The 27,513-nt window shown below is 36.2% G+C and overlaps 1 protein-coding gene across 1 annotated transcript in view; it reads left to right on the forward strand.

Moving 5' to 3' along the window:
* The window catches only part of RUNDC3B (RUN domain containing 3B), a 54,744-nt gene that overhangs the window by 23,480 nt on the left and 3,751 nt on the right, over positions 1 to 27,513 (forward strand). The window contains exons 6-10 of the mRNA XM_055709520.1: positions 1,791 to 1,871; positions 3,287 to 3,455; positions 9,035 to 9,192; positions 26,380 to 26,526; positions 26,882 to 26,997. Of these exons, the coding sequence (XP_055565495.1) occupies positions 1,791 to 1,871; positions 3,287 to 3,455; positions 9,035 to 9,192; positions 26,380 to 26,526; positions 26,882 to 26,997 (671 nt within the window). The remainder of the gene's footprint in view (positions 1 to 1,790; positions 1,872 to 3,286; positions 3,456 to 9,034; positions 9,193 to 26,379; positions 26,527 to 26,881; positions 26,998 to 27,513) is intronic.

A 27,513-nucleotide genomic window follows, 5' to 3' on the forward strand; every position in this document is an offset into this window, starting at 1 on the left:
CAGGTGTTGATGGCTGAACTAGCTCATCATGGAGTCAGGTGTGTTCCAGTATCACTATAAGGAGGGGAAAGGGAATGGGTGTTGAGGTTTGAGGAGAAGATAAAAAGAAAAAAAAAACAAAACAAGGGAGAGGTTGAAAATGCAGGATAGCTGCTTTTGCCAGCATATAGTCATGAGATTGGCTTAACTGCATCCTCAACATATGTTCTGGGGGAATGGAAGTGTGCTGCAAGATGGTAAGACAGCTAGCCTTGTGTACAGCAAATTCAAATCTTACCAGATTTTATTAGTTTAAACTTTACGCTATTCAAAATTAAACTGCTATTGTATTAGCACTATACTAGGAAGGACTATAGCTATACATGAATAAAAGCATAGTGAGAGTAGGTCTGCAGTATGTAAAACCTTCCATAAATAACCATCAATTGACTGTGTACCTTGCATAAGCTTCAGTGGTACATATCATACATGCTACTGGTATGAGAGGTTAGTTGTATGAATGCACTTGTTCTTCCTTTGTCCTCTCATTTCTAACGTAGGCATGTTTATAGGTATCTGTTAACAGTATTCAGACTAATAATTGGTTCTCATTGGAGATACTTAAGTTTTTGCCAATGCAGCTTTTAAGAGTCTAGAAATTTTCTGGACAAAATAAGAACAGTACTACAGGAGCATTTTTATTGTGCCACGTAAAATTCATAGTATTGTGGTTTGAAAGCTGAGAGGCTGTAGCCATTCTTTGCATGTTATATTTGAGATATTTTTTTTTTTTATTCAGTTCAAACAGTCTCTTTTAAGTGCTGACTGTCTTACCTATGTGGAACTGTAAATAAGACTGTGGGGTGGAGATGGGGCAACCCAAGTGAAAGCAGAATCTAAATTCCTCCCTGCTGCTCTCCCACCCTGGCCCTAGCAATGTGGAATTATGTATCTACTCAAAGTAATTGTAGTTTTGCAGGACTATGTTTTGTTTGCTTTGCTTTGCTTAGGGGAAAAAAGAACCTTTCAGATATACTTTCCAAATACCACTTAAGTGACTGCATTGTCAAAAATGTCACTTTGCAATTAAGTTAGCAAAAGCTGTGTCTTACTAGAATCTGGTTTTTGATGACATAGGAATGAAGGACATGAGCCTTGTGGAAGCATGATTGCTTTTGTCACATGATAATTAAACATGATTCAAATAGTTGTTTATATCCAGTACAGAAAGAAGACAGTGTAGATGAGCTTTATAAAGCTACAGCCATTCAAGAACATTGTCTGAAAGTTAGTTTCATTAATGTTCCTCATCTTCCTGGAGTCCAACACCAGAAAGCATATGAAAGATACTGAAATATTTTTGAGAACTGATTTTTGACTTAAAAGTTAGTAGGATGGTTACAGAAGCACTCTGCAAATACTTTAAACGAGCTTAAATACCAAAGATTCCAAGCTCATCCATAGCTCTGCTTTTTCTCTTGCTTCAGCTAGTTTTCCTTTTCCTGTTATTCCCTTGCAATCCATCTCTTATTTTCAGAATTTAAAAATTAAGGTTTGTAATACTTGCCCTGATCTATTCCCTGATTATGTGGAATTTGGTGGGGGTTTCATTGTCCTATAATATGCTCAGTGATTGTCATTTAATATTAAACAGTCTAGCTCGGCTGAGTAGGATTTTGCTGTGGAATGCTCTAGGCCTTTATTATTACAAAAAAATTAAGAAAAATCAAATTTCACTTTGGTAAGATTCAACTGTCACTGTCATTTAGTTTTCTTGTTATAATTTCATCATTGTTTTTCTGTTTTATCAGTTTTTGTCTGAAGGGTGAGGGATTGGATGGCACCTTTCCAGCTGTCATAGATTATACACCGTACTTGAAGTTCACCCAAAGGTACTTTTTATCTTTACACTGCTCTTTTAATTTTATTTTGTTGGCAAAATTTTACTTTGTACTGGGCCTCTTTTCATTTCACATTCACAATAATATCCATATCTAAACACAAACCTGTACACTCAGCTACCTTGCTCTTTCAGACTAGTGGAATTATTGCATGACTCATCAGAGTGAGTCATGCTAACTTTGTTTACTTGAATTAGAATCACAGTTCAGCAGGAAACAAACTTTTTGGTTCCTTTTGAAGATCGCCAGACCAAGTTGTCCTTTCTTTGGGGCCTTTTCTGTGTAGCCGTAAACTTAAAAGTAGTTATTTTGTAAATAAAAATTATATATGCCCTGGTAAATTGTGAAATATAGAGATACGCAGTATGAGCAGTTAGCAATAATAGAAAATCATGAGCAGTTGTGCATACAGTCTAACCTTCCAGCTACATTTTGTTCCTCTGGTCAGCCATATGGTTAATAACAAAAAGAATGATCACTATCTAACAGATCAGATGGAAATCTAGCATCTTCAAAAAGCATGGGAATTAATGGGATGTGTTCTGTTGTTAGGTATGCCAAAATGAAGGAAGCAGTTGGGTGTCAATAGTCTTGAAGATGTACAACTGGATATGAAATACCCTAGATATTCTACTAAAATTCTTATTAGCTTACATGTTAATGACAATTTGCGTGGTTCAGTTAAAGCAGAATTTGCATCATGGCAAGATCATCAGGTTGTAGGAATCACTACTTAAGAAGCTAGTAAATGCTGTTGATGTAGTTGAAAGCATAGCTGGAATATTTCAAATGGGTATCGGGATAAATAAAAATGCTTGTCTTTGAGACAGATGTCTGAATTCTCTGGCATACATTGATTCTGGATGATGTGGAGATATTTTGACAATGAATCTGCATACAATGTACGGAGATACTTATGTTCTGTGAAATAACATGCACATGGTCTTCACTATAACCATAACTATACATTCTCATTTAAATTTATCGTAATTTAATTTAATGACAATCACTTTTTAAGTTTTCTGCTTTTTAGAAACAAGTAAAATCTATTGTCAGATACCACTCTTTGTCCTGAATTTATGAAGGGTAGATTAAGTCACCATTTCCTTAGCTTATTGCAATGTGTATTCCAGGATACAGGTCCTTTGTATTCCAGGATAGTATCCCACATACAGTTGTCTGACTTGCCTAAGACAACTTGACTAAGATAGATCACAAGAAAATTTTTGTCCCATTCTTTAGGTGCTTGAAATAGAATTTGTGTTTAGTGATCTGTCCTTTCCCAACATTTTGATTCTTTTTTGGTTTACAGAGCTTTGAGTATCTTTAAGAACTGTAATTTCAAGGGGAATTTGCATTTTAACAAATGCAGGTTTTTCTCTTGACTAATAAATACAATCCTTCAGTTCTGACAGTATCAGCAGTGATGAAGAAGAGCTAAGAACACTGGGCAGCAGTGGCAGTGAAGGCAGTACTCCAGAGAACATTGGTCCTCCATTCATCACGGATGAAAACAGCTGGTACAACAAATGCAAAAGGGTAGAACAGAAGTACCGGCTTGCATTGGAACAGAAGGTAAAAGATTAGTTTTGTGTGGGGGTGATGGAGCCAAAGCTCATCACCAGCCAACTGGTGATGTACCCATTTAAGTAAAGGCAGAAAAATATATTAAATATTATTTAGGTCCACGTAAGTGGTCTTAAATTTTATGATCCTCAGAGTATCTGAGTATCTTTGCTCACTGATTTGAGAGGAAAAGATGTTTGAGGATGGGGGTGTGGGGGAGAAAATAATAATTTGGAGATCAGATATCACAATCTAATGTAGAAGCTTTGGCTCCTTTTTCCTATCTCAGTGTATCTCTGAAGCTGTTAGGTTGTGAACTTGAAGTGAACACAACTGTCCACATGATTTTTCCTCTCCTTAGAGGCCACAGAGTTTTACTGATGTACGTAGACTGCCAGTTGAAGGCTTTTATAGCAATAGTGATGTTAAACTTTAACATTTAGCCCTAGAGTAAACAAAAATGATTAGCAAAGTAATCAGTCTAGGAATTAAAAGCAAAACTATCTTCTCAGTGATACCGAGAAGGGTTTTTAGAAAGTATAAAGTTTTAAGATGTGCTTCAAGCTAGAATGGGGCAGGAGGAAGTGTGTTTGTATTTGGTTTTAATAATTTAGGTAACATATTGAATGTTATTTTAGAAACCAAAGGTAGGTTCTGCCTCTACCACCCAAAATACTGTAAGTTAAAGGTGAAGTGAAATACATGTCCAAACTTTTTTAGTATTTTAATATTTTTAAAGGCAAAGTGCTTGTCAGCTTTTGATAATACTATATTACAACTACAGTGAAAACAATGTGTATTAGCTAGTGGCAGAGAGAAGGGGGAAGACTGTTCACAGACACTGAAGAAACAGTGCACAGGAAAAGAAAGGGGGAGAGGTCAGGAAAAACGAAAGGAAAGAAAAATAAAAAACATGGTTAATGTTTTTAAAGAATTTATTAGGGTTTTTTAGTTTTCTTTTTTCCTAATGTCAGAATTAGATTTTGATGAAACTCTGAACACAGTAAACCATATGAAAGGCTGGAACTACATAAGGGTGCTTGGAGGTGTAATTATTTCCTGTACTTTAGGGCATTAGAATCACAAGATTATCTTTCTGCCTTTCTAGTTTTTACTGTACTGAGGGGGAAATAAATAAATAAAGAAGAGGGGCATATGGGATCTAGAATGGATATTCTACCAGTTGGGACTCAGTACGTTCACTGTGGCCGAAGTCCTGGTACCAACTCAGTCACATACATGTTTAAATTCTAAGAATGATTGCTGGTGTGGTTTTGGCCTGGGGCAACTAGCAATCTGCCATATTGTTTCAGGTCTCAGTTCGTGAATTAGTGTTTGTCAGTGATCATAATAAGCACAAATAAGCAGTATGACTTGACCATGGTCCTTTGGAACTTAAGTTTAGTTTTAGTACAGATATAGCCAGACTGAGAGAATGTACCCGAGAACGAGTCCTGGTGGAGTTCAATTCATTAGGGTAAACATAGCTAGTCAGTGTAGTCAGTCTTAGTACAGAATGGGTAGAATCAAAGTCAGTTTATTGGATGTAGGAAAACCTAGTTAAAGTTCTTCTAAGTAACAGTGGAAAAAGTTAGACTTACTGTGGGATAATAGATGTGCGAGGTATTTTTTAAAAATATGCATGCAATATGTTTTTTTCTATTTTGGGTCCCTTACACTTCTTGGTTTTGAAATACGACCTTAAATGTTGGCATCCAGGTTGCTGGTACAGTCTTCTCAGCCATTGTGGTATCGCTTTCTGTATAGAAGGAACTTGTGTTCCTTCAGGCTCTCCCTGGCACAGAGGACACTTTACCTGCTTTTGTACAACAAAATGTGCCATTCAAAAGGAATCTCTTCAAATACATAAACAAAATTAAAACTTTTCCCTCACAACCCCAATAGTACTTGAAGTACAGGAGCATATTCAAGGATGGCATTTCATCCTTATATCCAGACAAAAACATAGGATCAGTTTGAACTCTGCTCTTCCTAACCGCTCCTGAAGACTCAAATATTGTAGGGTTTAATGAGGCAAGTGTCATCAACTCCAGAGAAGCATTGAAGAGAATGGGTGGATGTTAATTTTTTGTAGTTAATTTCCAAGGATACCCCAAGAAGGGGTACCCCATCAAAGTTGTGACAGACATCTATAGCAAAAATACTGGAACATGGTGTCCAGACCCACTAGCCAGAATAATTAGGAAGCTGTACATCTGCAAAAGCACAAAGATCTTCAGTGGCTGTGACAGCAGATGAAGGTTTTGGTTTATTCATGAGTCTTAAGATTCAGAAACATTTTTATTCCATGGGAAGTTATTTGCTGATCTGATACTGAGTATTTCAATTTTTTTTTAGCATTACCATTTTAGTGAGTCACATTATAGTAGCATTGTCTTAATGAACTGCAAGCTTGTGTAGACAGTTAATGTAGGGGTGAATTCAAGTCAGTTTTATGATAACTCTTTGAAAACTTTGTTGATTTACTACAATTTTCAAAATGATAGCTACTCTGACAGCCATGGACACTTTCCTAATTGCCCTCCTTTAGAATGCCTACTTGACAATTGCAGCAGCAAAATAACTTTTATTTCCACAGACAGAGAATTTTCCGTTGTCTAATTTTCATTTGGGATGTGCCAAATTTTTATATAATTCGCTTTGACTATACTACATGTGCTCTACAATAACTTGAACAAATGACCATTAAGAGGTTAGATGGATCATGGGATAGCGCTCCTTTCCAGAGTGCTGCCCTCCTTCCCTTTTTAGGACCTTTTTCATGGCAATAAGTTGCAGCAACAATTGAGTTGCACACAGTGCAATAGGTACCAGTTAATCAGAGACAAAGTGTTTTCTTTCAAACAAAGGGGCTTTCTGACATTTTGTGTGTTGGAAAACTGGATGTTTGTGACATGAAGACCAGTTAAAAATAATGTATTTGTAGTAACTGATACTGTGAGTCTGATGGATCCTTCTTTTACTCTATGGTCATTCACTTTACGCAAACAATGATAAATTCCTTTTCTTCCTTCTAAGTATGTATACCGCAGTCATTAATAGCACAGGTGAATGATGTTTACCAGGGTCACAATATGACTAGCAATTGCATTGCAGCTGAGATAAAGGTATCCGTGTGTTCTGAGTTGTTTGAATTGTAGGATAGAGTCAGGTAGTACTTTAGCAGGGTAAATCCTAGCATTGCTTTATTGTATCAACATTGCTGTGCTGGTTTAGACCAGGAATCCTTGCTTATCCTACTATCCAATCTTGGATACTTGCCCAAAGTAGATGTGGAGGGAAGAATAAAACCAAAGCAAATATAAATGTGCTGGTTTTCTTCTATTACTTTCTTGGCCAATCCATATCAGCTGAAGGACTTCCTGAAGATGGTAAGGTTTGTCTGTTTAGTAACCCATGATGGATCTCTCTTAAAAATATCCCCTTGACCCCATGTAAATTTTTAGCATTCAAACCATATTTTTGGCAAAGCATTCTGTGTATCTACCATCTGTTGTGTGAAAAGCTACCTCCTTTACTGTCTTTCGAATCTGGCTCCTACTAGCTTGATTTCATGGTGCTTAGCTCTTGTATTTTAAGAAAAGTACAGTCTCTTACTTCCTGTCCTCTCAAGGCCGCTCTGGAAATATGAGTTTGTCTTTTCCAAGTTGTCTCTTGTCCAAATTAATGATTCATAGTTTACACATTTGTTACTTATGTGGAAGTTTCCCCTTCCCAATTTTGGAATGGTGTAAACTGTTCACTTTTGTGTAGTAAACCTCTAGATTTTTTGTGTACTGTTTATACTAGAGTTTTATATGCTTTCACTGGTGGGATGATGCATCTCCATGTTGTTATCAATAGAGTTATTTACTATTCATAGTATTCTGTTTCTGATACTGATGCTTTATATCTAAAACATCTTTGTAAAAGGTTTGATGTTTCTGGGAGGCAGAAAATCTGTGTATATCCTAATGAATCATTTAGTACTTTCAAAGCACTACTTAGAGCTCCAAGGAGTAGCTTAACAGTCAAGAAAACAGTAACATTTGACGGGGCAGAATCAGGCCTACTGAAAAGCTGTGAAGATTCCTTGGAAACTTGTACTGGGACTAAAATAAATTCCTATCAAATATAAATATATCTAGTGGCTAGAACTGTATGTAGTAATAGAATCACAGAATAGTTGTGGTCGAATGGTACCTCTAGTGACTGTCTAGTCCAACTCCTCTCCTCAAAAAAAGGTAGACTAGAGCAGGTTGCTCAGGGCCTTGTTCAGTCAGGCTGTGCATATCTCAAGGATGTGGATTCCCTTCCTGTCTGGACAACCCGTTCCGGTGTTCATTAGGGGAAAAAAATTAAAAATAGGAAAAGTTTTTTCCTACCTTTAAATAGTTTCCTGTATTTCAGTTTGTGCCCTTTGCCTCTTTTCACTAGATACCACTGAGAAGGGTCCGAGTGCATCCTCTTTACACCCTGACATTAAATATTGATACGATTCTCTTCCTCCCGCTCTTCCCTTCTCCCCAACCCTGGACTGAGAAATTCCAGTTCCTTCTGCCGCCTCTCATATGGGAGATGCCCCAAGCCTCTAATAGTCTTCGTGGTGATATTAGTAGCATGTTACTACTTTTAACAACCTCTTTTGATTTTTGGGTTTCATGTAGGCACCTATGAAAGTGTGACACATTTTTCCACAGACTTCAAGGAGTGTGCAAAATTTTATGCAATATAGACTTATTGTATCCAACTTTACCTAAGAATTGATAAGTTATTAACATCTGACATGCTGGGACTCTGCTTGAAGAAGAAAGAGATAGCTGCTTAGTGTTGTAAGCAAATGTGTAGTTTGGGAACATACTTTGTGACCATGTGTCATCACAGTTGCTGTTAAATACTCACATTGTGGATTTTTGTAGATGACTAAGTAGCTGGACTGTGATTAGGACTGCCCCTATCTTTTATAGTATCAGTGGGAAAAATGACAACATAAATGCACATTCCAGTTGTACATGTCCAATGTTACTAAAAGAAGTGACCTTCATACCTTATGCTTTATTGTAGATTAATATTTATTTCAATAACCACCTTCTGTCATTTTAATGTATGATGTGGTATTGCAGTTTTCATAGAAACTTTAATGTTGGATATGTTTTTGTAATAGTTCTGGATCCCTTTCATTAAGTATACGGTTCCATAGAGATACATTCTACTCTTGTCCTTACACAATTTGTAACATCCTGCATCTGTTAATTTGTAGAATTCTAATTTCTTTCTTGTACTAGTGACTGTTCTCTGTTTTGAAAAATGATTTAGTGTTCCATGCTGTCTCATTCCTGCCTCATTATTTCATCCATTATTCTATTCTTCCACAGGAATATAAATAAGTACATTATTTTTTTTATACCTATTAGGAAATATCATACTAAATTATTTACTAATCTGTTAAAAAATAAAAAACCCTTCACCCTACAACAAAACCAAAGTAGAACTGTATACATCTTAAACCAGAAAAATGTAAACATACATAATGAAAAGGCTTTTTTGATAGTGTGTTCTTTAAAGCTTTCTAACACTTACATTTCCAGGGTTACCTTGAAGAATTGGTACGACTCAGAGAAAACCAGCTGTCTGAATCTGTCTCACAAAATAAACTGCTGTTACAAAGAATTGAAGATATGGATCTAGCCCATAAAATGGAGAAGGAACAGCTGGAATATATCATTGTGGAATTGCAAGACCAGTTGTAAGTTAGTATAATGGAGAAAAGTTATTAGAGCAGTATTACATAAATAATTTAACTTATTTAACTATACAATGTGAAGAACTTCTGGTCCTGTGGAAACAAATCAAACTACTTAAAGAAATTTATGTATTTTACGTTTCAGGGGGGGTGGTGTTCCTGGCAAGTCGTGTATTCAGAAATGGCTCCCCTCAGAACTGCAGTAATGTAAGACAGAATAATTCTGAGATTAAATTATGGTTTTTTGAGATCTGAAATAGCTTACAGTAAACTTGCTTAAATTTTTAACACATTTTATAAAAAATATTCTTTATATTTTATTACTTCCAGCTTTAAGGCTACCCTTAAAAAATATTGGAAGCAGCTTCCTTTTGAAGACTATATTTAAAATGTTAGGCAGGAGAGGATGAATCTATACAAAGAAAATAAATACTTTTATTTTATTTGCATGTTGTTCAGATGCAGTAGAAGTTCATCTGGTAGTCCTAGAAATACTCAAACTGATGAAACAGTTTGCTACTCACCCTTTCCTCAATGCAAGACAAAATCCTAAAACAACAGGAGAAGGCTTAATTTTTTAATAGCATATGTGACTTCTAGTATGATAAATAATCAAGTATATTATGAAACTTACATAGTTTATGCTCCCAAACCTTGTTTGTTGGGTAGGGAGGTACTGTCCTATTGAAGAGACACTCCCTGGTAGTGTTTCAAGACCCAGATAGATGGAAGACTTACTGTGTGGTGATTAATTGCAATGAGGCTGCTATAGTATACATCTGCAGTAATAGTATATTCCATTCTGTTCATAACAAATACAAGATATACTATTTTACCTTCTCTGGAGTAATTTGTATGTGTTTGGGCCCTGAAGTAAAATCGAAGTCATCTGTGGCCTTTGAAACAATCCAGGATGAAGAGAAAATAAAGATGGCTTTGGGGTACTTTGGTTCTCTCTGCCTAATGTCTCACAGAGATACCACCCAGAAGGGTCTTTTCTATGCAGTAAAAAGTACTTCTAGTTTGTAAACAGAGTTGGTTTGGGTTTTTTTTTCCTCTTTCCTTCACTTCTCTCTTGAAGTAGGTCATTTTATGCCAGTACTTGAAATGGATTTTATAAAAATCCTCAGGAATATGGAATTTACATTTTAATTATGCCAGTTTCAGAGCTGAGGAAGAAAAAAAGATGGTTTTCCAAGTCTTTTTTTCTCCCCCACCCCACAGCTGCTGATTGCCTGTAAGCTTTTGAGATGACTGTTCTTGAGTTCTTTGCTGAACTTACTGATACAGCTTATGATTCGTGTTGTACTTCTGGCCTCCCTCATTATTTGGAGGAGATGGGGGGAAGGTGTGAGCTCATTTTAAACCACTCTGATACTTGGAGATTTTGAATGTTCAGACCTGCTGTTAATTTTTAGCTGAGCTATATGCAATCAAACTGTTCAAAAGATCTGTCTTTGGAGTTTGATTTTGTTTACCTGCTGTTAATTTTTAGCTGAGCTATATGCAATCAAACTGTTCTAAAGATCTGTCTTTGGAGTTTGATTTTGTTGGCTGGCTTTTTTATGTAAAGGCTCAAATTGTGGAGCAGTTTCTGTTGTATCTTGACAATGTGTTCTTGTATAGCTGTTTGTGAGACACTGCAGTCAGGAGCCTGAACTACACTGGATATTTGGAGGGAGAGGTATAATTTTGCATTGTTATTGCTGTGAGTGTAGCATGCCTGTCAGATGAACTCTTCTTAAAAGTGTGTTACGAACTCATAGTTCCTTACTGAGGAGAGGGAAACCTAGCAGGTTTCTGATGGTCAACGCCAGTCATAACATCTTTTAATCATTCTTTCATACTTGTTTTTTGTTTTGTTTTTTGTTGGTTTTTTTTTTTTGTTGTGGTTTGTTTTTTTTATTATTCTGACCAAAAGTGAGCTGGCAGCAAAATAAGTGGTATCACTAATGTGACTGTAATGAGGCATGACTTTTGACCAATTACTTTTTATGGTCCAGCCATTTTAGAATGGTGTTAGTGTAATTCTAAAACTTAGTGTTTTGCTACCCTACCGTTAGTAGCATTTTGAAGTAGTAAATGTATTCTGTAATCTGTTTAAATTCTTATCAGCACGTAAGAGCAAGTGTGGGATTGTAATTCTGCCCAAGGCATACTACATTACTGTTTGTAAAACACTTTGAGATCTGATTTAGGATTATTTGCTGTGTAATGGAAACTATTATAAATAAACATTCTATATTTTCTTTTTAACAATGCTTTTCTATTCCACTGGCTGTTGTTGTTGTTAAGGTAGCAAGTTCTACTGCTTCAAACTTATGTTGAGTAAGTATTTATTGATGTTTCAAAAATAGTATTTCACAGGCATGCAAGTCAAAATGTTCTGTGTGTATTCTCATGGATTTGAGGAGAATCTGAGTCTCTCTAGGTCTGCCTCCCCACCTCGACCCCCCCCCCCCCCCCCAAAAAAAAACCAACAACAAAAAAAACCAAAAAAAAAAACCCCAAAACAAAACAAAAAGTGGAGGGTGGGGAATGAAAAATCTGACTTTCTTGGCAGTATAGGTTGTTGTTGCCAACTTGGAAACCAGGTAACACTAGTGATAAGCAAGGCTTCCAGGTTATAAATTAGATTACCCACAAAGAAACTTTTCCGTATTCACATTTAATAAGGTAGTTTGCTGTCAAGCATGAAATATGGAGATAGGAGGCTGGAGAAACTTGGAGGTAATTTTTGATTTACAGCTGCTATGCAAAACTTAAGAATCCTGAAATTTGTTGAATGTTAGCTTTGTCTCATGTGCTTGAGTATCCAAACCACAATGAACAGCAGAGTTTTGAACTTAGTTAAAAGCCATTTCATGGATCTCTTGAAAACCAATATCTAGAAAATAGTGAAGCTGAAAATCTATCAAATTATTCACAAAAGAGTAACTTTTTTTGTGTGTCTCGGCTCCTGATTTCTTAGTAATATGCCCACCCATCTGGGAACTGGATGTCTCACCATCCTGGCAGGTGTCTGGTTCAATCAAGTTTGAAAAGTTTGAAACTGCAATAGACTATCTGATCATCAGTTGGACATGTTTAAACCAATGCACAGCTGATCAAGAAGATGATTCAGACTGGATGTTAGGAAACCTTTCTGTATCAAAAGGGTGGTCAAACGCTGAAACAGGCTTTCCAGAGGTGATCGATGCCCTGTACTAGTCAGTGTTAGAGGCACTTGGAGATAATGCTTTTAATATATACGCTTTTGGTCAGCCCTGAAGTGATCAGGCAGTTGGATCAGATCATCATTTTAAGTCTCTCCCAACTGGAACTATTCTGTTCTATTCTAACAACTTGCTCTTTCACCACACTTAGAGCGTCTCTAGATGAAGTAATTGCCTAGTGATATGTGTCAATTGTAATAATAATGAGGCATATTCATATACATTTCATGTACTTCTTTCAGAAGTGTTTGCTGTCACTGGGACATGTTTTTACCTGGGACTTGTAGTTGAACATTAGGGAACAGTGCTTTTGGCTCTATCTTCTACAGAAATAGTGTATTTTTACAGTGAGGGTGGGGCAGTTCTTAAGGCCTTAAAGTGCTTAAAATGAACAGCTCTTCAGTGCTTAAAAATAGCAGCTCATAGGAGGACAGCCAAGAGAAACCTGTGATCCATGGCATGCCTAACTGAAGAAAACAGTTCAAATTCTGTAACATTCAAAATGTGATGGAGAGGGATCCCAAATCATCAAGGAACTGTATCCTGGAGTATTCAAAACTCACAGAGGCAGCCATTTCTTCCTCCTCTAAGATCATGCAAAGAAGTGTTGAGTGCTTCTTGGAACAGAGAGACACTTGATTGTGTACCACATCAGTAAAAAAATTCTGAGCGCACACCCCTCATGTAGATATATTTATTTATTTCTAAATTATATACATGTACTTCTGTACTATTATGTACATTATAAAACATACACTAAAATAGAAATTAAAAAGGATGATATAAAGGTGAAATAAACAGCGATTTATTTTCTTTCATTTATTAACAGTACAAAAATTATTTTCTTTCTGTACCTCAAAGGACTGTCTTGCGCATCCCAGTTTGGAGACCGCTGCCTTGAAGGACTAGTTAGCTTTGTCAAAGAAGTGATTGGGCAAAATCTGGAGCTATTTGCCCACAACATCCTTGCCTTAAAACTTTATCTCAGCTTAAACAATCCTTTTCCCCCTTAGGGTGAGTCTTAGTCTTTTGCTTACATACTACCTGTGTCTAAGGCAAACTCTGCTTATTTTGCTGCTTTAAGGTTCAGATTCTGCATCTGAAATTGGTATTTATATATGTTAATTATCGATGTATGATTACTGGAGAGATTCCATCAATATTCTGAATAGTGAAAGCTGGAGGAGAGCTTCTTACGAGGCATGTAGTGATAGGATGAGGGGGAATGGCTTTAAACTGAAGGAGGGTGGACTTAGATTAGATGTTAGGAAGAAATTCTTTACTGTGAGGGTGGTGAGGGACTGGCACAGGTTGCCCAGAGAAATTGTAGATGCCTCATCCTTGGCAGTGTTCAAGGCCAGGCTGGATGGGGCTTTGAGACACCTGGTGTAGTGGAGGGTGTCCCTGCCATGGCAGGGGGATTGGAACTAGGTGATCTTTAAGGTCCCTTCCAACCAAAACCATTCTATGATTCTGTGACTAATTCCCTATGTAGTGACTCACTGATGTTACAGAAGCTAACCACTTTCACAAAAAAGTCTTCTAAAATTAAGTGATGAGGTTTTTTACCTTTGTATACAATGCTTTCCTTAACTTAAAATACTCTTAATCTTTTTCCTTCTGCTGTGATATTTGTTGACAAGACAATAGTGATCTCCATCATTATTACCAACGTAGGTTTCCTCCTGAAGTATTTTTCAGGTTTTCAGGCTGATGTGCCTGGTATAAGATGGTACAGCCTCTTTGTCCCAACTAGTGCAGTATTTTAATTTTTTTTTTTTCCAATTTATCACATGTACTGCAAATTTATTTCTTGGATTCGGTGGCTATGCTATATTTTATACCAGTCTGTTTTTTAACGCTCTCTGCTGTTTCTTCCTGTATTGCGGTCTTGTTCTGGTTGTTTTTTTGTGGAGGAAAGGAATGTTAAAGCTCTTCCGTCTTTGGAATTCTGTCTTCGGTTATGGCTCAAATAAGACTCAAAATTGCAGGGACACTCATGTCTTACATTGTATTAAGCCTGTCTGTATAATTAAGAATTCTTTTATGTTCTAGTAAAACTTAAAGGTAGATTTATTTAATTTGTCTGGCTGTTACTTCAGAATTAGTCAGTGTTTTCAAGGCCCAAACAGTACTTGTACTCCATTATTAATATTTTAATATAGCTGTCTGATAGGTTCAGCAACGCTGCAGTTCCTATTTGGATAATACAAATGTATTTGTAAAGACAGGAAATGACAGTGTAGTTGCAACCCTGAGAGACTGTTTCAGTGACAGCCTTTAATTACAGTAAACGTTCTGTGTATGCTTCCACTCCCGAGTTGTACATGGCCCGTCACTTACACTTCACTCTTTCAGGCACTGACTATTGGAGTACTCTGTCCACACAACTATTTTTTCCCTATGCTAGCACTGCACTGAGCTCAAGCTAATGCATTCTGCCTTTCAGAGAAGTCCATCAGCTCATGCTCAGTAGCACCTGAACATAGCCACAATAATTCTGAGAGAGCAGCATGCCAGAGTAAATACATTTTAAAGTTCAGGCAAAATGAGCATTTCAGTTTCAAATCCACCATGTCCTTTCAGATCCCTTAAGGAGTACTTAAAAGGAAGATTTACTATATTCTTTGTAGCAAAGATGATTCATTTCCAAAGACTGATCATGCCCCATTTGGTTAAATAACTTGCTTACGAAAATAGTATCAGTGCTTTTCCTTGCTTCAAGATTCTGTTTGTAAATGCCCTAGAGCCTTCGGAGTGCTGCCACAAATATCTGCCCAAGAACAGGCAGCGGGATGGTCACAGATGAATTCATAGAGGATGTAGGCTGTAACTGTGCTGCCAGGGGTAAAGCAGAGAAAGAAACAGAAGCAGGAAGGGTCTGAGCTAAGGCTTTGAAATTGATCCTGTGTCTCCTTGTAAGTAAAACTTTAAATGTGGGTTGCCTGGCTTTGTAATCCTCGCTCAAAACCTAAATAATCTGAAGAAATAGGAAAGCTAGATGACTTTTTTTAGCACTCTTGCCTTCATTTTCAGATAGTTTTCTTGTAAGACTTTTTGTTTGGTTTGTTTGGGTTTTTTTAAAGAAACTGAATTCCTCAACTCCTAAGTACAGTAAATCCAATTTGTTGTAGCTGCTTTATTTTCTCGCTGAGAGAAAGTGGGAGATTAAATTTTAATCTTTGATCTTCTTGGTGAATTTCTCTCCTAGAATGTCAAAATTGAGAATGCTAATCCTTCTTTCCCTTTAAAGCTTTCATGGATCCTTGCTATCAAACCATAATTCACATTAGCCACACTTCTATTTGTAATGCTTCATATATGTCCTCTGTCTCCCTCTCAAGTTTGCAGCAGCAATTTTAAATCCTTAGTATTGCGGTCTGGTGTGGTTTCAGCTCCTTCTTTTCTAAACTTGTCTGTACTTTCTTTTTTTTTTTAAACAGCATAGAAAAAATATTGCATATTTTGATAAATATTAAAACTGTTTTGGCAGTATTTGGAATTTTGTTTTTGTGGAATTCTTTCTTTTGAAGTTTGCTGTACTATTGTACTCCTGCTGATAGACAGCAAGAAGGCAAGTTCAGTTTTCAGTGAGGTGGAAATCTGTGAATACATGGGAGTTTCCTTTTTGCTTAAAAGTCTAACTAGGAAAAGTTCTGCTGGGCATAGAACATGGACAGACAGACTCCTGCAATTTAGAGTGGAGCATACAGAGTGAGGTACAGCAAAGGAATGTACAGAATTAAACAAAATTGCAATCAAGCTTCTGACATGACAGAGGACATACTATTTTTAGAATCCAGGGGGATTTTGCATGGGTTTATTGCGCAGCAGGAAGCCAAAAGCTTCTGGATTGATAGCAGCCTGAGGAAAAGGACTTAATCTGCAAGATGCAGTAGATAGGGTTTTGTTTTTAAACCCTCATATTTTAATCTCTCATTCTGAACTTTTTAAAAGTGGGCTTAAAAGTTTTATTTTAAACTAGACCTTAAATTTTAAAAAAGTTAAAAGCTTTTTAAGTTATTGCTGCCTTCAAGGACAAGTTGTGTTGGTATATTTATAGCAAAGTGCTGGCTGACTCCAATGTGAAGAATACTCATTTTGTAGGGAGTGTGTCCTCTGCTCTCTTTTTCTTTTTTTCCTTTCTTTTTCTCTTGATAAGTTAGAGAATTATAGGGACTTTCCTTTGATGGTTTTGCATAGTTAATTACATTAGCATGGCAATGTATCCCCTTCTGAGCCTCTACTGTGTAATATTAAAATCTGGTTTTATAGTGACATCCTTGCTCTTTTCGACAATATCTATGCTCCTGTAGATAAAGGCATTGCATAGAATTTGCAAGAAAGAAAGCTCTAAGTTACTTGAACGTTAGTGTTTCATGCATTCTGAATTTCAGAGTCTTTATCCAATGTAGAATTCTAAGATTGGGAGCAGGGGGCAGTAGGGCATTTCAAAATAACAATGAGAAGTATTGAACGTTTAAGGGCCTCAATGCAATGCAGTTGCAAATGATGCACATTCCCAGTAGGAGAGCATATTGTATGGATCATGGAGTTTTTCCCTCTTGTTAGTATTACCTGAACTGTAAAAAAAAATAAATAAAATAAAATACTTGCTTTGGTATAGTAATGCTAAAGAACCTATTAAAAAAAAAAAAAAAAAGTTTTCCTCTTTTAATTCCACAAAGAGAATTATCTCATGTCTAGAACAGGTGAACCTGAGGCTTTGATTTCAGAAAAGGGTTTTAATACCTTGATACTGTGGATGGAGGGAATAAAGAACATCAGGTAAAAAATAGGGTAAGTCAATCATGGTGCGTAATCATTAACTGTTGGAGTACAGTCATAGAGACTGAATTTGATCTCTTTGTGCTTTACTCATTTAAATAAATAAACTTGCATTATCATTTGCTTCTGAGAGTCCCAATTTTTCTTGCTTCATTTCTTAACCCTCATATTCATTTACTGTAGATTTTCTTCTATATTCTGGAAGTTACTGACAGGAAAAGCTACTATTTGATAGTGCGTATACGTGAATGAGAAGTTGAACAAAAGTTGTTTTTATATTCTTCTAATACATTTAATGCAGTTTACATGAAGTTCAATACCAAATTAAATGGACTTTAAATGACAACTAGTAACAATATAACCAATTTTTGTAAGGCTGGAAGAATAGTGCCAGGTTAAAATGGTGAGAGGCTAGTTCTGTATTTGCAAAGATATTACGTTATCATTGATATACAGACACAGTCTCTCTGAGATTCTTCAGACAAAAGAAATATCCAAATTATCCCAAATTTCAGTTTTATTTGACTATATTTACTGGTTTAAATAGATCAGGTCAAGAAGTTGAGTTTCATCCAGTAAAAACGAATAGAAAAATCCATTTTCCACTTTCAAAACAAAATTTAAAGTTCTTCTAAAATACAAATAGTGTGCACACACACAGATTCACAGAAATGTTTGGAGTCTTTTTTGAATTATGGATGGTATTTGTAAATTTAGGATACAATTTTCTTTTCTTTCTTTGAAATCCAGTTTTAATGCTACAACTTGTCATGGTTTTTTTCAGTGTTTTGTTAAAATAAAACACAGTTTAAATGATTTCTGAAAAGGCTTAAAGTAGAAAAAAGTGAAATGTCTGAAGTTAAAACCAAGAAAATACAGTGTAGTATGTTACCTGATTTCTTGAGCAAGAAGCTTTTATTAGCTGCCTTTCTATTTGGATAGCAAGTGATTGAGATTTAGACTGGTGCTTTTTCTTTGTCATTACTTAACATAATTAAAATTTTCAGTATTTTGTTATCCAAATTATAATTTAAAGTATGCTTGGCAAAGATTTTCATTGCCACCTGTTTTTTCTTCCCATGTATCCATTTCTACTGTTCTTTTCGGGGCGCAGGGGGGAGATTTCTGTGGGGGATTTTTGCCCCCTCTCCCCTTGGATCACATTTTCGTCCTGCATATTCTTCATTCTGCAATTGTCTTAGACTTTGAAGCTCTGTCTTACTGTTTGCGTAGTTTGGTAGTTGTATTAATTCCCATTCAACTACCAGGAGGAACTTACATTGTTCACAGTTTGCAGCCCTCCACCCCCCCCCTCGCATTTTTTTTTTTTTTTTTTTTTTTTAACCAACATGGTCTTCTATCTTTCAAAGTAAGTCAGGATTCCCTTATTCACTTTTTTTTGTGATTAGAAACATGGCATTCTGAAGGAGCTTGTATGCTGGTTTTGGCAAATCTTTTTCTATGTAGAAGATCCATCTGCTGAAACTCATGCTGGCTTAATATGTGAGTGGAAGTTTAAAAAAGTGGTTGTACTGTCACCCAAAGTTTACCCAACCATTTTGCAGTTGGTATTGCTGGTTTTACTGAATTAAAGGAAAGCATGTTAAAATGGCAAAAAAATAGACCACTGATTTTGGTGAAGTTTTCTTCATCTGCTCTGAAGAAAAATCTTGGTATTTTTCCTTGCCCCCACCACCTGTATAGAAGTGTTCTTTTAAAAGGGGTTCAGTTATAGACATATAACTTGTATTTACATGACTGACATGAAAAAAAATAATCCTTGAATGACAAGCTCAGTTTGAGAGGATATTTACTAAAGGCAAGTTTGGTAATCTGTCAAAAAAAGTCATTTGCTAAAAGCCCTCCATTTTCTGGCAGACAAGAATTGATACTTGAAGAACTGAATTAAAAGCTGTTCTTTAAGTTGCTAGTCAAGTTCAGTATTTTTCCTGTTTTCAGTCAAGATTTACTATCTGGGGAAACTGAAGTCTTATGGGTAAAAAAAGTCTCACGGGTAAAAAACATCTCACGTTATTCTCCTCCAAAGGAATCTGGCCTTGTTATTTGTGCAAGGACATGAAGAGTGTCAGTCACACACTGCAGTGTGTGTGTATTTTAATGAGCACATGCAAAGTTACCATATTGTAGTGTGTTCTGGTCCATTCTTGAGGTCTGTCTTCTGAAATAAAATCTCCACAGTAATTACACTAGAACTCAAGAGTCAAGTTGCTGGTATTTCTGCCAATGCAAGTTTAGCCAAGTTACTCCAAAGGTCAGGGAGATCAAAGGCTCTATAAAGTTGATGACAGTAATTTTATTACTGGAGGATATATTTCAAGATCTTCAGGCGATAAAAAGATTGCTGAAAAAGTTTCAAGGGGATCTATTCTGTGGCACAGCTAGTACCGTTGCTGTGTCACACGAAGATCTGTTGGCCAGTCAGAGTAAAAAAAAAAATGTGGTGTGGTAGGACATACGTGCTTTTTTTCACTGCAGCAGCTGCCATTAGAAGGTCTGCTGGGATCTAACTGCTCTGGCATCTAATTGGGGAATACTGTGTCTGTGCACAGGGCACAAACCTGAGGGAGGTGATATATTGCAGCATCAAAGTCTACTGGTAAGTAACTCATTTTCATACCTGCTGATCTAATTTCTCAAAGTCCAATGACATACCAGTCCAGACAGCTCACTGTCTTGCTACAGTACTGACAGTTTGAAAATTTCCTTTTATTTTAGAGTTGCTTTTACAGATTTTAGTTATGTTCATATATGCTATCAATTTGAGTTTGCATTCCATATTTCCTGTCCTAAATAAAGGTTTTTAAAGCTTGTTCTTTCTTATTCAAATGTTTTTATTTCTTTTCAGCTTTTATTTTCATTTTTACTTTTCACTACTCAGGTAGTTCTTGAACTGGAGCACTCATCTGATATAATTCCCTTTCTTAGGGAATTAGTCTGTTTGGTTTATTTCCTGTCTTCATCTGCTGGTAGGAGGGCAAATTGCCAACTGGATTGGCATTTTCTGGATTTGGAGAAATTAAACTTGCAGGTAAGAAATTACTGGTTTTTCACAGGTATAATTGGAAACAGAACTGACTTATTATTATTATTATTAAAAAAAATATCTGTAAGTGGGTCTTTCAGAATAGGCTTCCAGTGGCATTAATCTGGATTTGTTCCAGGGGAAACTGGAAATCCAATCTAGCTAAAATGAAACAAGAAATCTTATGTGGTTACCAAGATAAGGCTTTTCTGTATTAGGTTGGACTAAACTTGAGATTAATCTTTATTTACTTGTTTATTTTTAAATTTCCAGAGGTAATATAGTTACAGTATGGCAAATGACCAAAGATAAGCTGCTTTTTATATCATTTTGGTTTTGCACGCAGAAGCCCCACGTACAGGCTGTCTTTTGTCCCTATACCCTTCTACAAAGGAGTGAATCAAGTCAGGTCACATTTTCAAGATGCAGAAGTCTTAGATGTGTTACTTCAAAGGAGTAATTTCTTATCCTTTTGAGAGGTAGCAGAGTTCCCAAAAGCAGTGCTAGGGCAAACAGAACTGTTTGTGGGGTTACCTTATGAATTCAATGAAAAAACAAAACCCCCCAAAAAACCTGACACCAGCTTTAAAAAAATAATTTAAAAAATTTACTGTTGCAATGATCCATTTTCAGAGTGGTTCCAACGTGATTGTACCAGAACAAGTGAAAGGGCAGCATACTGTGGAGCAGGGATGGAAATGAACAGTAATTTTTCAATTGTATTTTATTATTATATGCATACCATACATAATTGTAGTCTGCTTGTACTTAAATAACCTCAAAATAATAAATCATGAAATAAACATATCAAATAAAATAATAAAAGTTGAGGACATTGTCAAGTAAATATTATGGAGAACACCTAACAGACAGGGCCAGTGAACTCTACTACAGAAGGACGTTTATTGGAAGATTTCACTAATCTCACTTTTCCCTACTTCTTAAATACACAATTAAAGGACTGAAAGTCGGAAGCACGCAGAGACACTTCTGGGATTAGCTGTATAAACCTGATGTTAATACTCTGCTGTTATTCTTGAATAAATATAAGTAAATTTACAGGCCTGGAAGGAGTGTATGTATCTGCACATCAAGCAGACACTTAAGCCTAACATGGGAATACGCTAGTGTTGATGAGTTAATGAATCCTCTGTATTCTTTTGTAATAGGTAGGAATTCATTAGCAGGATGTTTTTATTGAATACTGTTTCCTTTTTTTTTTTCTTTTTTTTTTTTTTTTTCCTAAGAGGAGCTTGATTTATCTACTGGTTTCTGATGTAAAGAACAACAAATATAAATGTAAACCAAATATTTGTTGGGTTTTAATGATGTCTTCTAGTTTTAAGATGATGATCTCATCTTTTTTGCTGCTTGTTTTTCCTACCAAATTATTAGTTGCCGTAGTATTTTTAAGTTTATGGAGGTTTTGAATTTACGGAGTTTTCTTTTTTTAGATATTAAATAAAACCTACCACAATCTAAATGTCATAACTTAGACAGGGTATACTGGGCTAACATGGTGAGACTGTGTATAATGTACTTATATATGTGCATTATGGAAAAATCTATGCTGTGAAGTAATAAAAAGGATATTTGATCATTGTAACGGCAGTTTTTTGAAAATGTTTTGTCTCCAGCGTCACTGATGCCCCACTCCTGTAATAAATCCCAACAAGCATTTTGCTGCATTTCCCTTGTTGCTTTTCAGTATGAAAATAACAATTCAGGAATTCCAAAAGAATTAGAAATATTCCTTTTCTGCCTGCCATCTCTTCCTATTTTTATTTTTTTTGTTAAGTTTTTCAGAACTTTAAATATGATATTAAGTTGTCTTATAAAAATACTTGTCGGGGTGAGGACTGCTCAGGGCACAAATGTTGGGAGCAGGAGAAAACTGATTGTTTTCTTTCTGCAGATCACAAAAAGAGAGCTTCTGCTACTTTTTGCCAACATGATTATAAAGAGATGGAAATGGTTATAGGTAGAGAAGATACCAGTTGTGGATGGTAGCTCACAGGTTTTCAGACAACCAAGAATTTTTTCATGCCTGGATTAGGTGAAATACCATAAATCACTTTAACCCCCCCTTGCTTTCTTACATATTCTCCTTATTCTACATAAAACTTTATGCACTCGGCAGTCTTACCTTGTTAGTCTGGGACACCCTTTTCAGCCATATCTCATACGCTGCCTTTCTTTCATTCAAAAAAAATGATAAAAATCATATAATGGCTTATTAAGATCCACTGTATTCTCCATGTACCAACTACCTTCCTGAGATTATTACATTTGGAAGCCGTTGGTTTTATCTTCTTTTTGGCTTTCAAGTTTTCTATTTTGACTGAAGAAAAGGAGTTAACAGCTTGTTGTATATGCTCGTTGTCTTGTTTTAACTCAAACTTCATTGTATTTCCTACTTTATTAACTTCTTTCTATAGTAAACCCTTCTGTCTCTCTTCCTGTTCCCTTTTTGGGATGTTCTTACTCCTGTATTAAATGGCTTGACATATTGTCTCCAAACCTTAGCTTGTATCATCCTTAAATAATCACAGCTACAGACCAATAGAACACTATCTTACTGAATTTTATTTAAAAATAGACCTGCATACTTGTGATCTTCGGTGTTATTCTTATGATGTATTATGGATTTTGTTCCATGTAAGTTACGCTTATAAGTTATGAGGTAATGTCCTTCATAAAACCTAGCCTTTGAGTCTTGATCTACAGGTGTTCGGGTCATTCTGATTTTCAGTTGGTGTTTCACACCCACAGTTCATTCTCAGGAACAGAAGCAGTAGAATAAAGCTGTTTGTACATAGGCTGTTTCAATTCAGTATGTTTTACTACAGACCAGCATTTTATATAGAAGCTTATCTACATTACATTACATTATTTTCATGTGAACTTTTGGTAGCACTTTTGAAATATCTCCCACTCAAGGTCCAAAATGTTCAGTAGTTCCTTTGTGTGTGTGTGTTTAAATAACAGAAAATATGCTTTTTACATTTTATTCTTGAATCTTGCAAATTTCACAAATACCCCTATTTACCATTTGTACCTCTAAACGTATTCTTCATTTCTAGTTTTTGCTCCGTGAAGACTTTATTCTGATTTTCCCTCTGAAAACTTTTATATGCCAAACTTCTTTCACTATACTAGCAGATAAAGAAGTTTTAATAGTAATATTGTGCTTTTGGTTAAACGGCATAATTTTCATTGCGCTCGTGAGCATTAAGAAGAGTCCTACTTCAAACCCTGCAGTATCACAGCCTGGAGTTGGCCAGCACCAGTTACTGTGTTTGTGTTCTGAGGAACAAGAGTGCTACTGTAGAAACTCAGTCTGCCCTGGATAAAATAAATTGTTGTCGTTTGAGAGCTCTTAACTTCTAGAAAGAGCTCCTCTTGTCTGACCAGGAGCAGGACAGTACTTGGTCTTGTGCAGCATTTTTTCACACTGAGTGTTTTGAAATCTCTACTTTTTTTTTCCTCATTAAAACTTGATCATATTGCCTTTTTTAACACCTTTCTGTAGTAAATGCTTTTGTTTCTGTTTCTTTTCCTCTTCCTATTTTTGAATATTTGGAGCAGGGTCATTTTTGCCTCATGGTGATTAAGAGTATGAGGATGCTGTGTGCTGTGTAGTCACGGCGCTTAAGGACATGGTTTAATGGCAGACTTGGCAGTGTTAGGTTTACAGTTGGACTTGATGATCTTAAGGGTCTTTTCCAACTGAAATGATTCAACGATGCTGTGCAGTTTAATACTTTGACTTTTAAAATAAGTCTGGTTAATAGGCATAAATTGATACTGCCTTTGTTTATCTTGAGAGAATTGCTGTTTGCAAGCAGTGCCTTTAATAAGTCTTTGCTATAGTGGAATCTCACGATACTTTAAAAACGGCTGCAAAAGAGCGAGCAGCTGAATAATCTGGAAGGCTAAAAAAATAGATGGCAACTACCAGCACCTGCTGTGAGTATTTTGTCTAACTTCTATTGTCTGTACTGCTATTTTAGATATACTGAATACTGTGTTTGGACTGATTTTATATATTCCAAGTTATTTATAGATATTTTTAAAGATTCAGAATAAAGCATAATAGTTTTAAGAGGAGAATAGTTACTTCTGTGTCCTACTTGATGCCTGGTTTTCTTCCTGAGCATGGTAGAGTGGTTTAAGTAGTGATATACTAGAACTGTCTTAAAATGTTGTTTTGCTAAAATCCCTCAAGCTGTTTGGCTAGTGTTTGATCAGAATTTCTTTGCACACAAAGAAAGGGTGAAATGTTAGCTTACTACAGCATAAAGATGTGTGAGAAAAGCCTCAACACAGAAACTTTACATGTAAAATGCCGAAGTTCCACTATTAGTAACTTGTCTGTAGATGGTGTGAGTTTGTTGTCTTTGCTCAGCGTGCTTGTTTACTGATAGGTTAACACTGCTGCTCAGCTGTGGTGATAACGTACAGGAGTTGTCCAAAGGGAAATTTACACGTGCATGTTGTGTATGAATTTGCACTTAGTTACTGTGTGTATAGTTTCTAATATAGACTGTGCCCTATTATGAAACTTCTATAAAAGCATACAAGAACTCCTTCTGAATAAGGAGGTGATGTAGTGTAACTGATTAACCTCCTAAGAACTTGCTATGTCACTGTTTAGGTTTCCTCAAATCAGCAAGCCTTTAACAGACCTGTTTAATGCTCGATGTGCCCCGTGGATTAAGGGGATTACCTGGGGAAGCGAGTACCATAGAAGATATTTTAAAGTATTGAGAGGTTTGGGTTATCAAAGCGGTTATTCCTGTAGATCACTTAGAAGAGGATGAGGAGGGACATCTTTGGGTAGGAAAGTTTTTACCTGTATGAATGCTGGGGGAATTGGTCCTCTTGAGAAAAGCTTCTTGCAAATAATTTTGTTCACTGCGGTGCATCACCACCTTCTCTTGCAAAATTGCTGTGCATCTGTCTCTTCTCAAATTCAGCTACTAACAATTCCTTACTGAACTTGCTTTCCTTACCTTGTTTTGTGGGAAATTTTGGCTCTTTGAGTGGTGTTACGTTATTGTGCCCTTCCTGAGGTTCTTGTCAAAGCACTTCAGATACCACCAGAATAAAAACTTCGTTGTAAAAATAGACCTGTTGACAATGTTATCTGTGAATTTATATAAATGTATGCATACCATGAATAGTTATTTAAATTGCTAGACAGTTTGGCGCTTCATATAACAACATGGCATTTGACTTTGAACTGAGCGCATTCAGTACAGAGATAGGTAACTTTAGCTCTTTGCTTCGGGCCAGAGATAGTCAAATTTGTTGTAAAACAGCATTTTATTATTGCCTACTATTTCATGGATTGGAGAGTTTATGGATTAACAAGCAACATTACTTTTGTTTCTAGAGTTATTCTACAGCAGTATGAGGGTAGATTGGAGGTTGCCTTGTACTACTGGAAAAAGACCGACCTTGTCTTGCAGCCTGGAGAACCCTATACTTTCCTTCTTTATGACTCTTGGCAGATGATTTCCAATATTGGCATGTTAGCTTCCTCATTTCCAGAATTTTAGAAAACTGGTCTGCTTCATGAGAATGAGGCAAAACTAATTTGAACATGTAAGGTACTCAGTTAACACATTTTCTGTAATTTAGAAACATAAATTACTAGAAAATGGAAGGTGGTAGAAAACAGAATAACTGTGTGCTATATTTTACCTGGAAGCATATAATGAAATCACCATGTCTGGTTTTTAGTTCATTCTGAAGAAGTATTGGGGGAGGAGGAAGGGGAGGTGTTCAAACTGTGAAAAAAATTGGGGAGGGGGAAAAAGGACATCACATTCCTGTAGTTGGTTTGCAAAGTAGTTGTCCTGTTAATAATCATGATACTGGCAGAAAGAATCTTTAGAACGCAGTTGCTTTTTTACTGCTTTTGCAGAAAGCTTTTTTCTGTTTCTAAGTAAGTCTCAATAGGTTTCTAAGTTGCTTCCCCTAGGAAAAATGAACAGTTTAAGATGCTTTATGAAAACTGCAATCTGGTCACTTGAAGCAGAACATCATTTTGGTCACGACCATTTGCCCTGGTTTTCTTTCTGTACCTTAAGGAATTGTATTTAATAGGCTGAAATTTACTGCTTTTTGTATTCACAGGACTGTGCTAAAGAACAATGACTTGCGATCAAGACAAGAATTAACTACTCACCTCACCAATCAGTGGCCTTCCCCAGGAGCTCTGGATGTCAATGCTGTTGCCTTGGACACTCTGCTCTACAGAAAGCACAATCAACAATGGGATGAGTAAGCTCAGTATTTATTTTGATTCACCCCTAGAGGAACAGGGAAACTAAAGTTAAGCATTTCATTTAGTATACTCTGAAATGTATCCTGTTGGAATTACCTGTTACAATATGCAAGGATCATCTGGCAGAAAAAATCAGTTTCTCTCACCATAAAAATTTTCTTTAATTAAAAAAAAAGGAGGAAAAAAAGGAAGTTGTTGCTTTAGGAAAAATCAGTTTTAAAAAACAAAAAATAGCATTTAAGAGAAAAAAGCTGAACTGCCTAATCTTTTTCAGAAAACTTGTTAAGGAGAATTGAAGATATATAGTTAGATCTTTAAATGTGTTACTATTAAGTATTACTTGCCTTGCAGGAAAAGTTTTCAAAGTCTGGACCAGCTTTCAGCAGAAGTTAGTCTTTCTCAGTCCTCTCTGGATCCAGGTCACTCACAGGATGGGAAGCAGGATGGGATGAGCCTGTTAAACGAAGGTGCAGAGCCAGTCTGGTGGCTTCCTTTTGTTTTGTTCTTCATAGCTCTGATCTTCAGTCCCTGTGAGATGCATTTTCGGTGTGAACAAACTTTGCATTAAACGGCATATTTTTTCATTGTTAAATTGTTTGTTTCCCTAAGGACTATACTTCAAATAAGTTTGGATTTTTGAAGATGCCCACCCCGCATCCCCAATAATTATAAGACTTTGTACTGTATTTAAAGCTAAGCTTCAAATATGTTGCCTATCTTCCTTCTCCATCGCAGAACCAGCTACAAGGTGGATCTTCTGTCATCTTTCTGCTATAACTAACTCAAATCTTTGGAGTTCTTTAAATTTCCTTTCTACTTTCTTAGAATAAAGATTAAAGGCACTGGATTTGCAGCTACCACTGTCATTCTCGAATCTTGCATTCAACATTTATCTGTGGAGATGCAGCCTGACAGTGTCCCTGTTAGAACAGGGAGACGAACATGATGTGAACCATGCTAGTATATAAATGTAATACACACCC

The sequence above is a fragment of the Falco cherrug genome, chromosome 4, assembly GCF_023634085.1.
Source record: "Falco cherrug isolate bFalChe1 chromosome 4, bFalChe1.pri, whole genome shotgun sequence".
Taxonomy (NCBI): Eukaryota; Metazoa; Chordata; class Aves; order Falconiformes; family Falconidae; genus Falco; species Falco cherrug.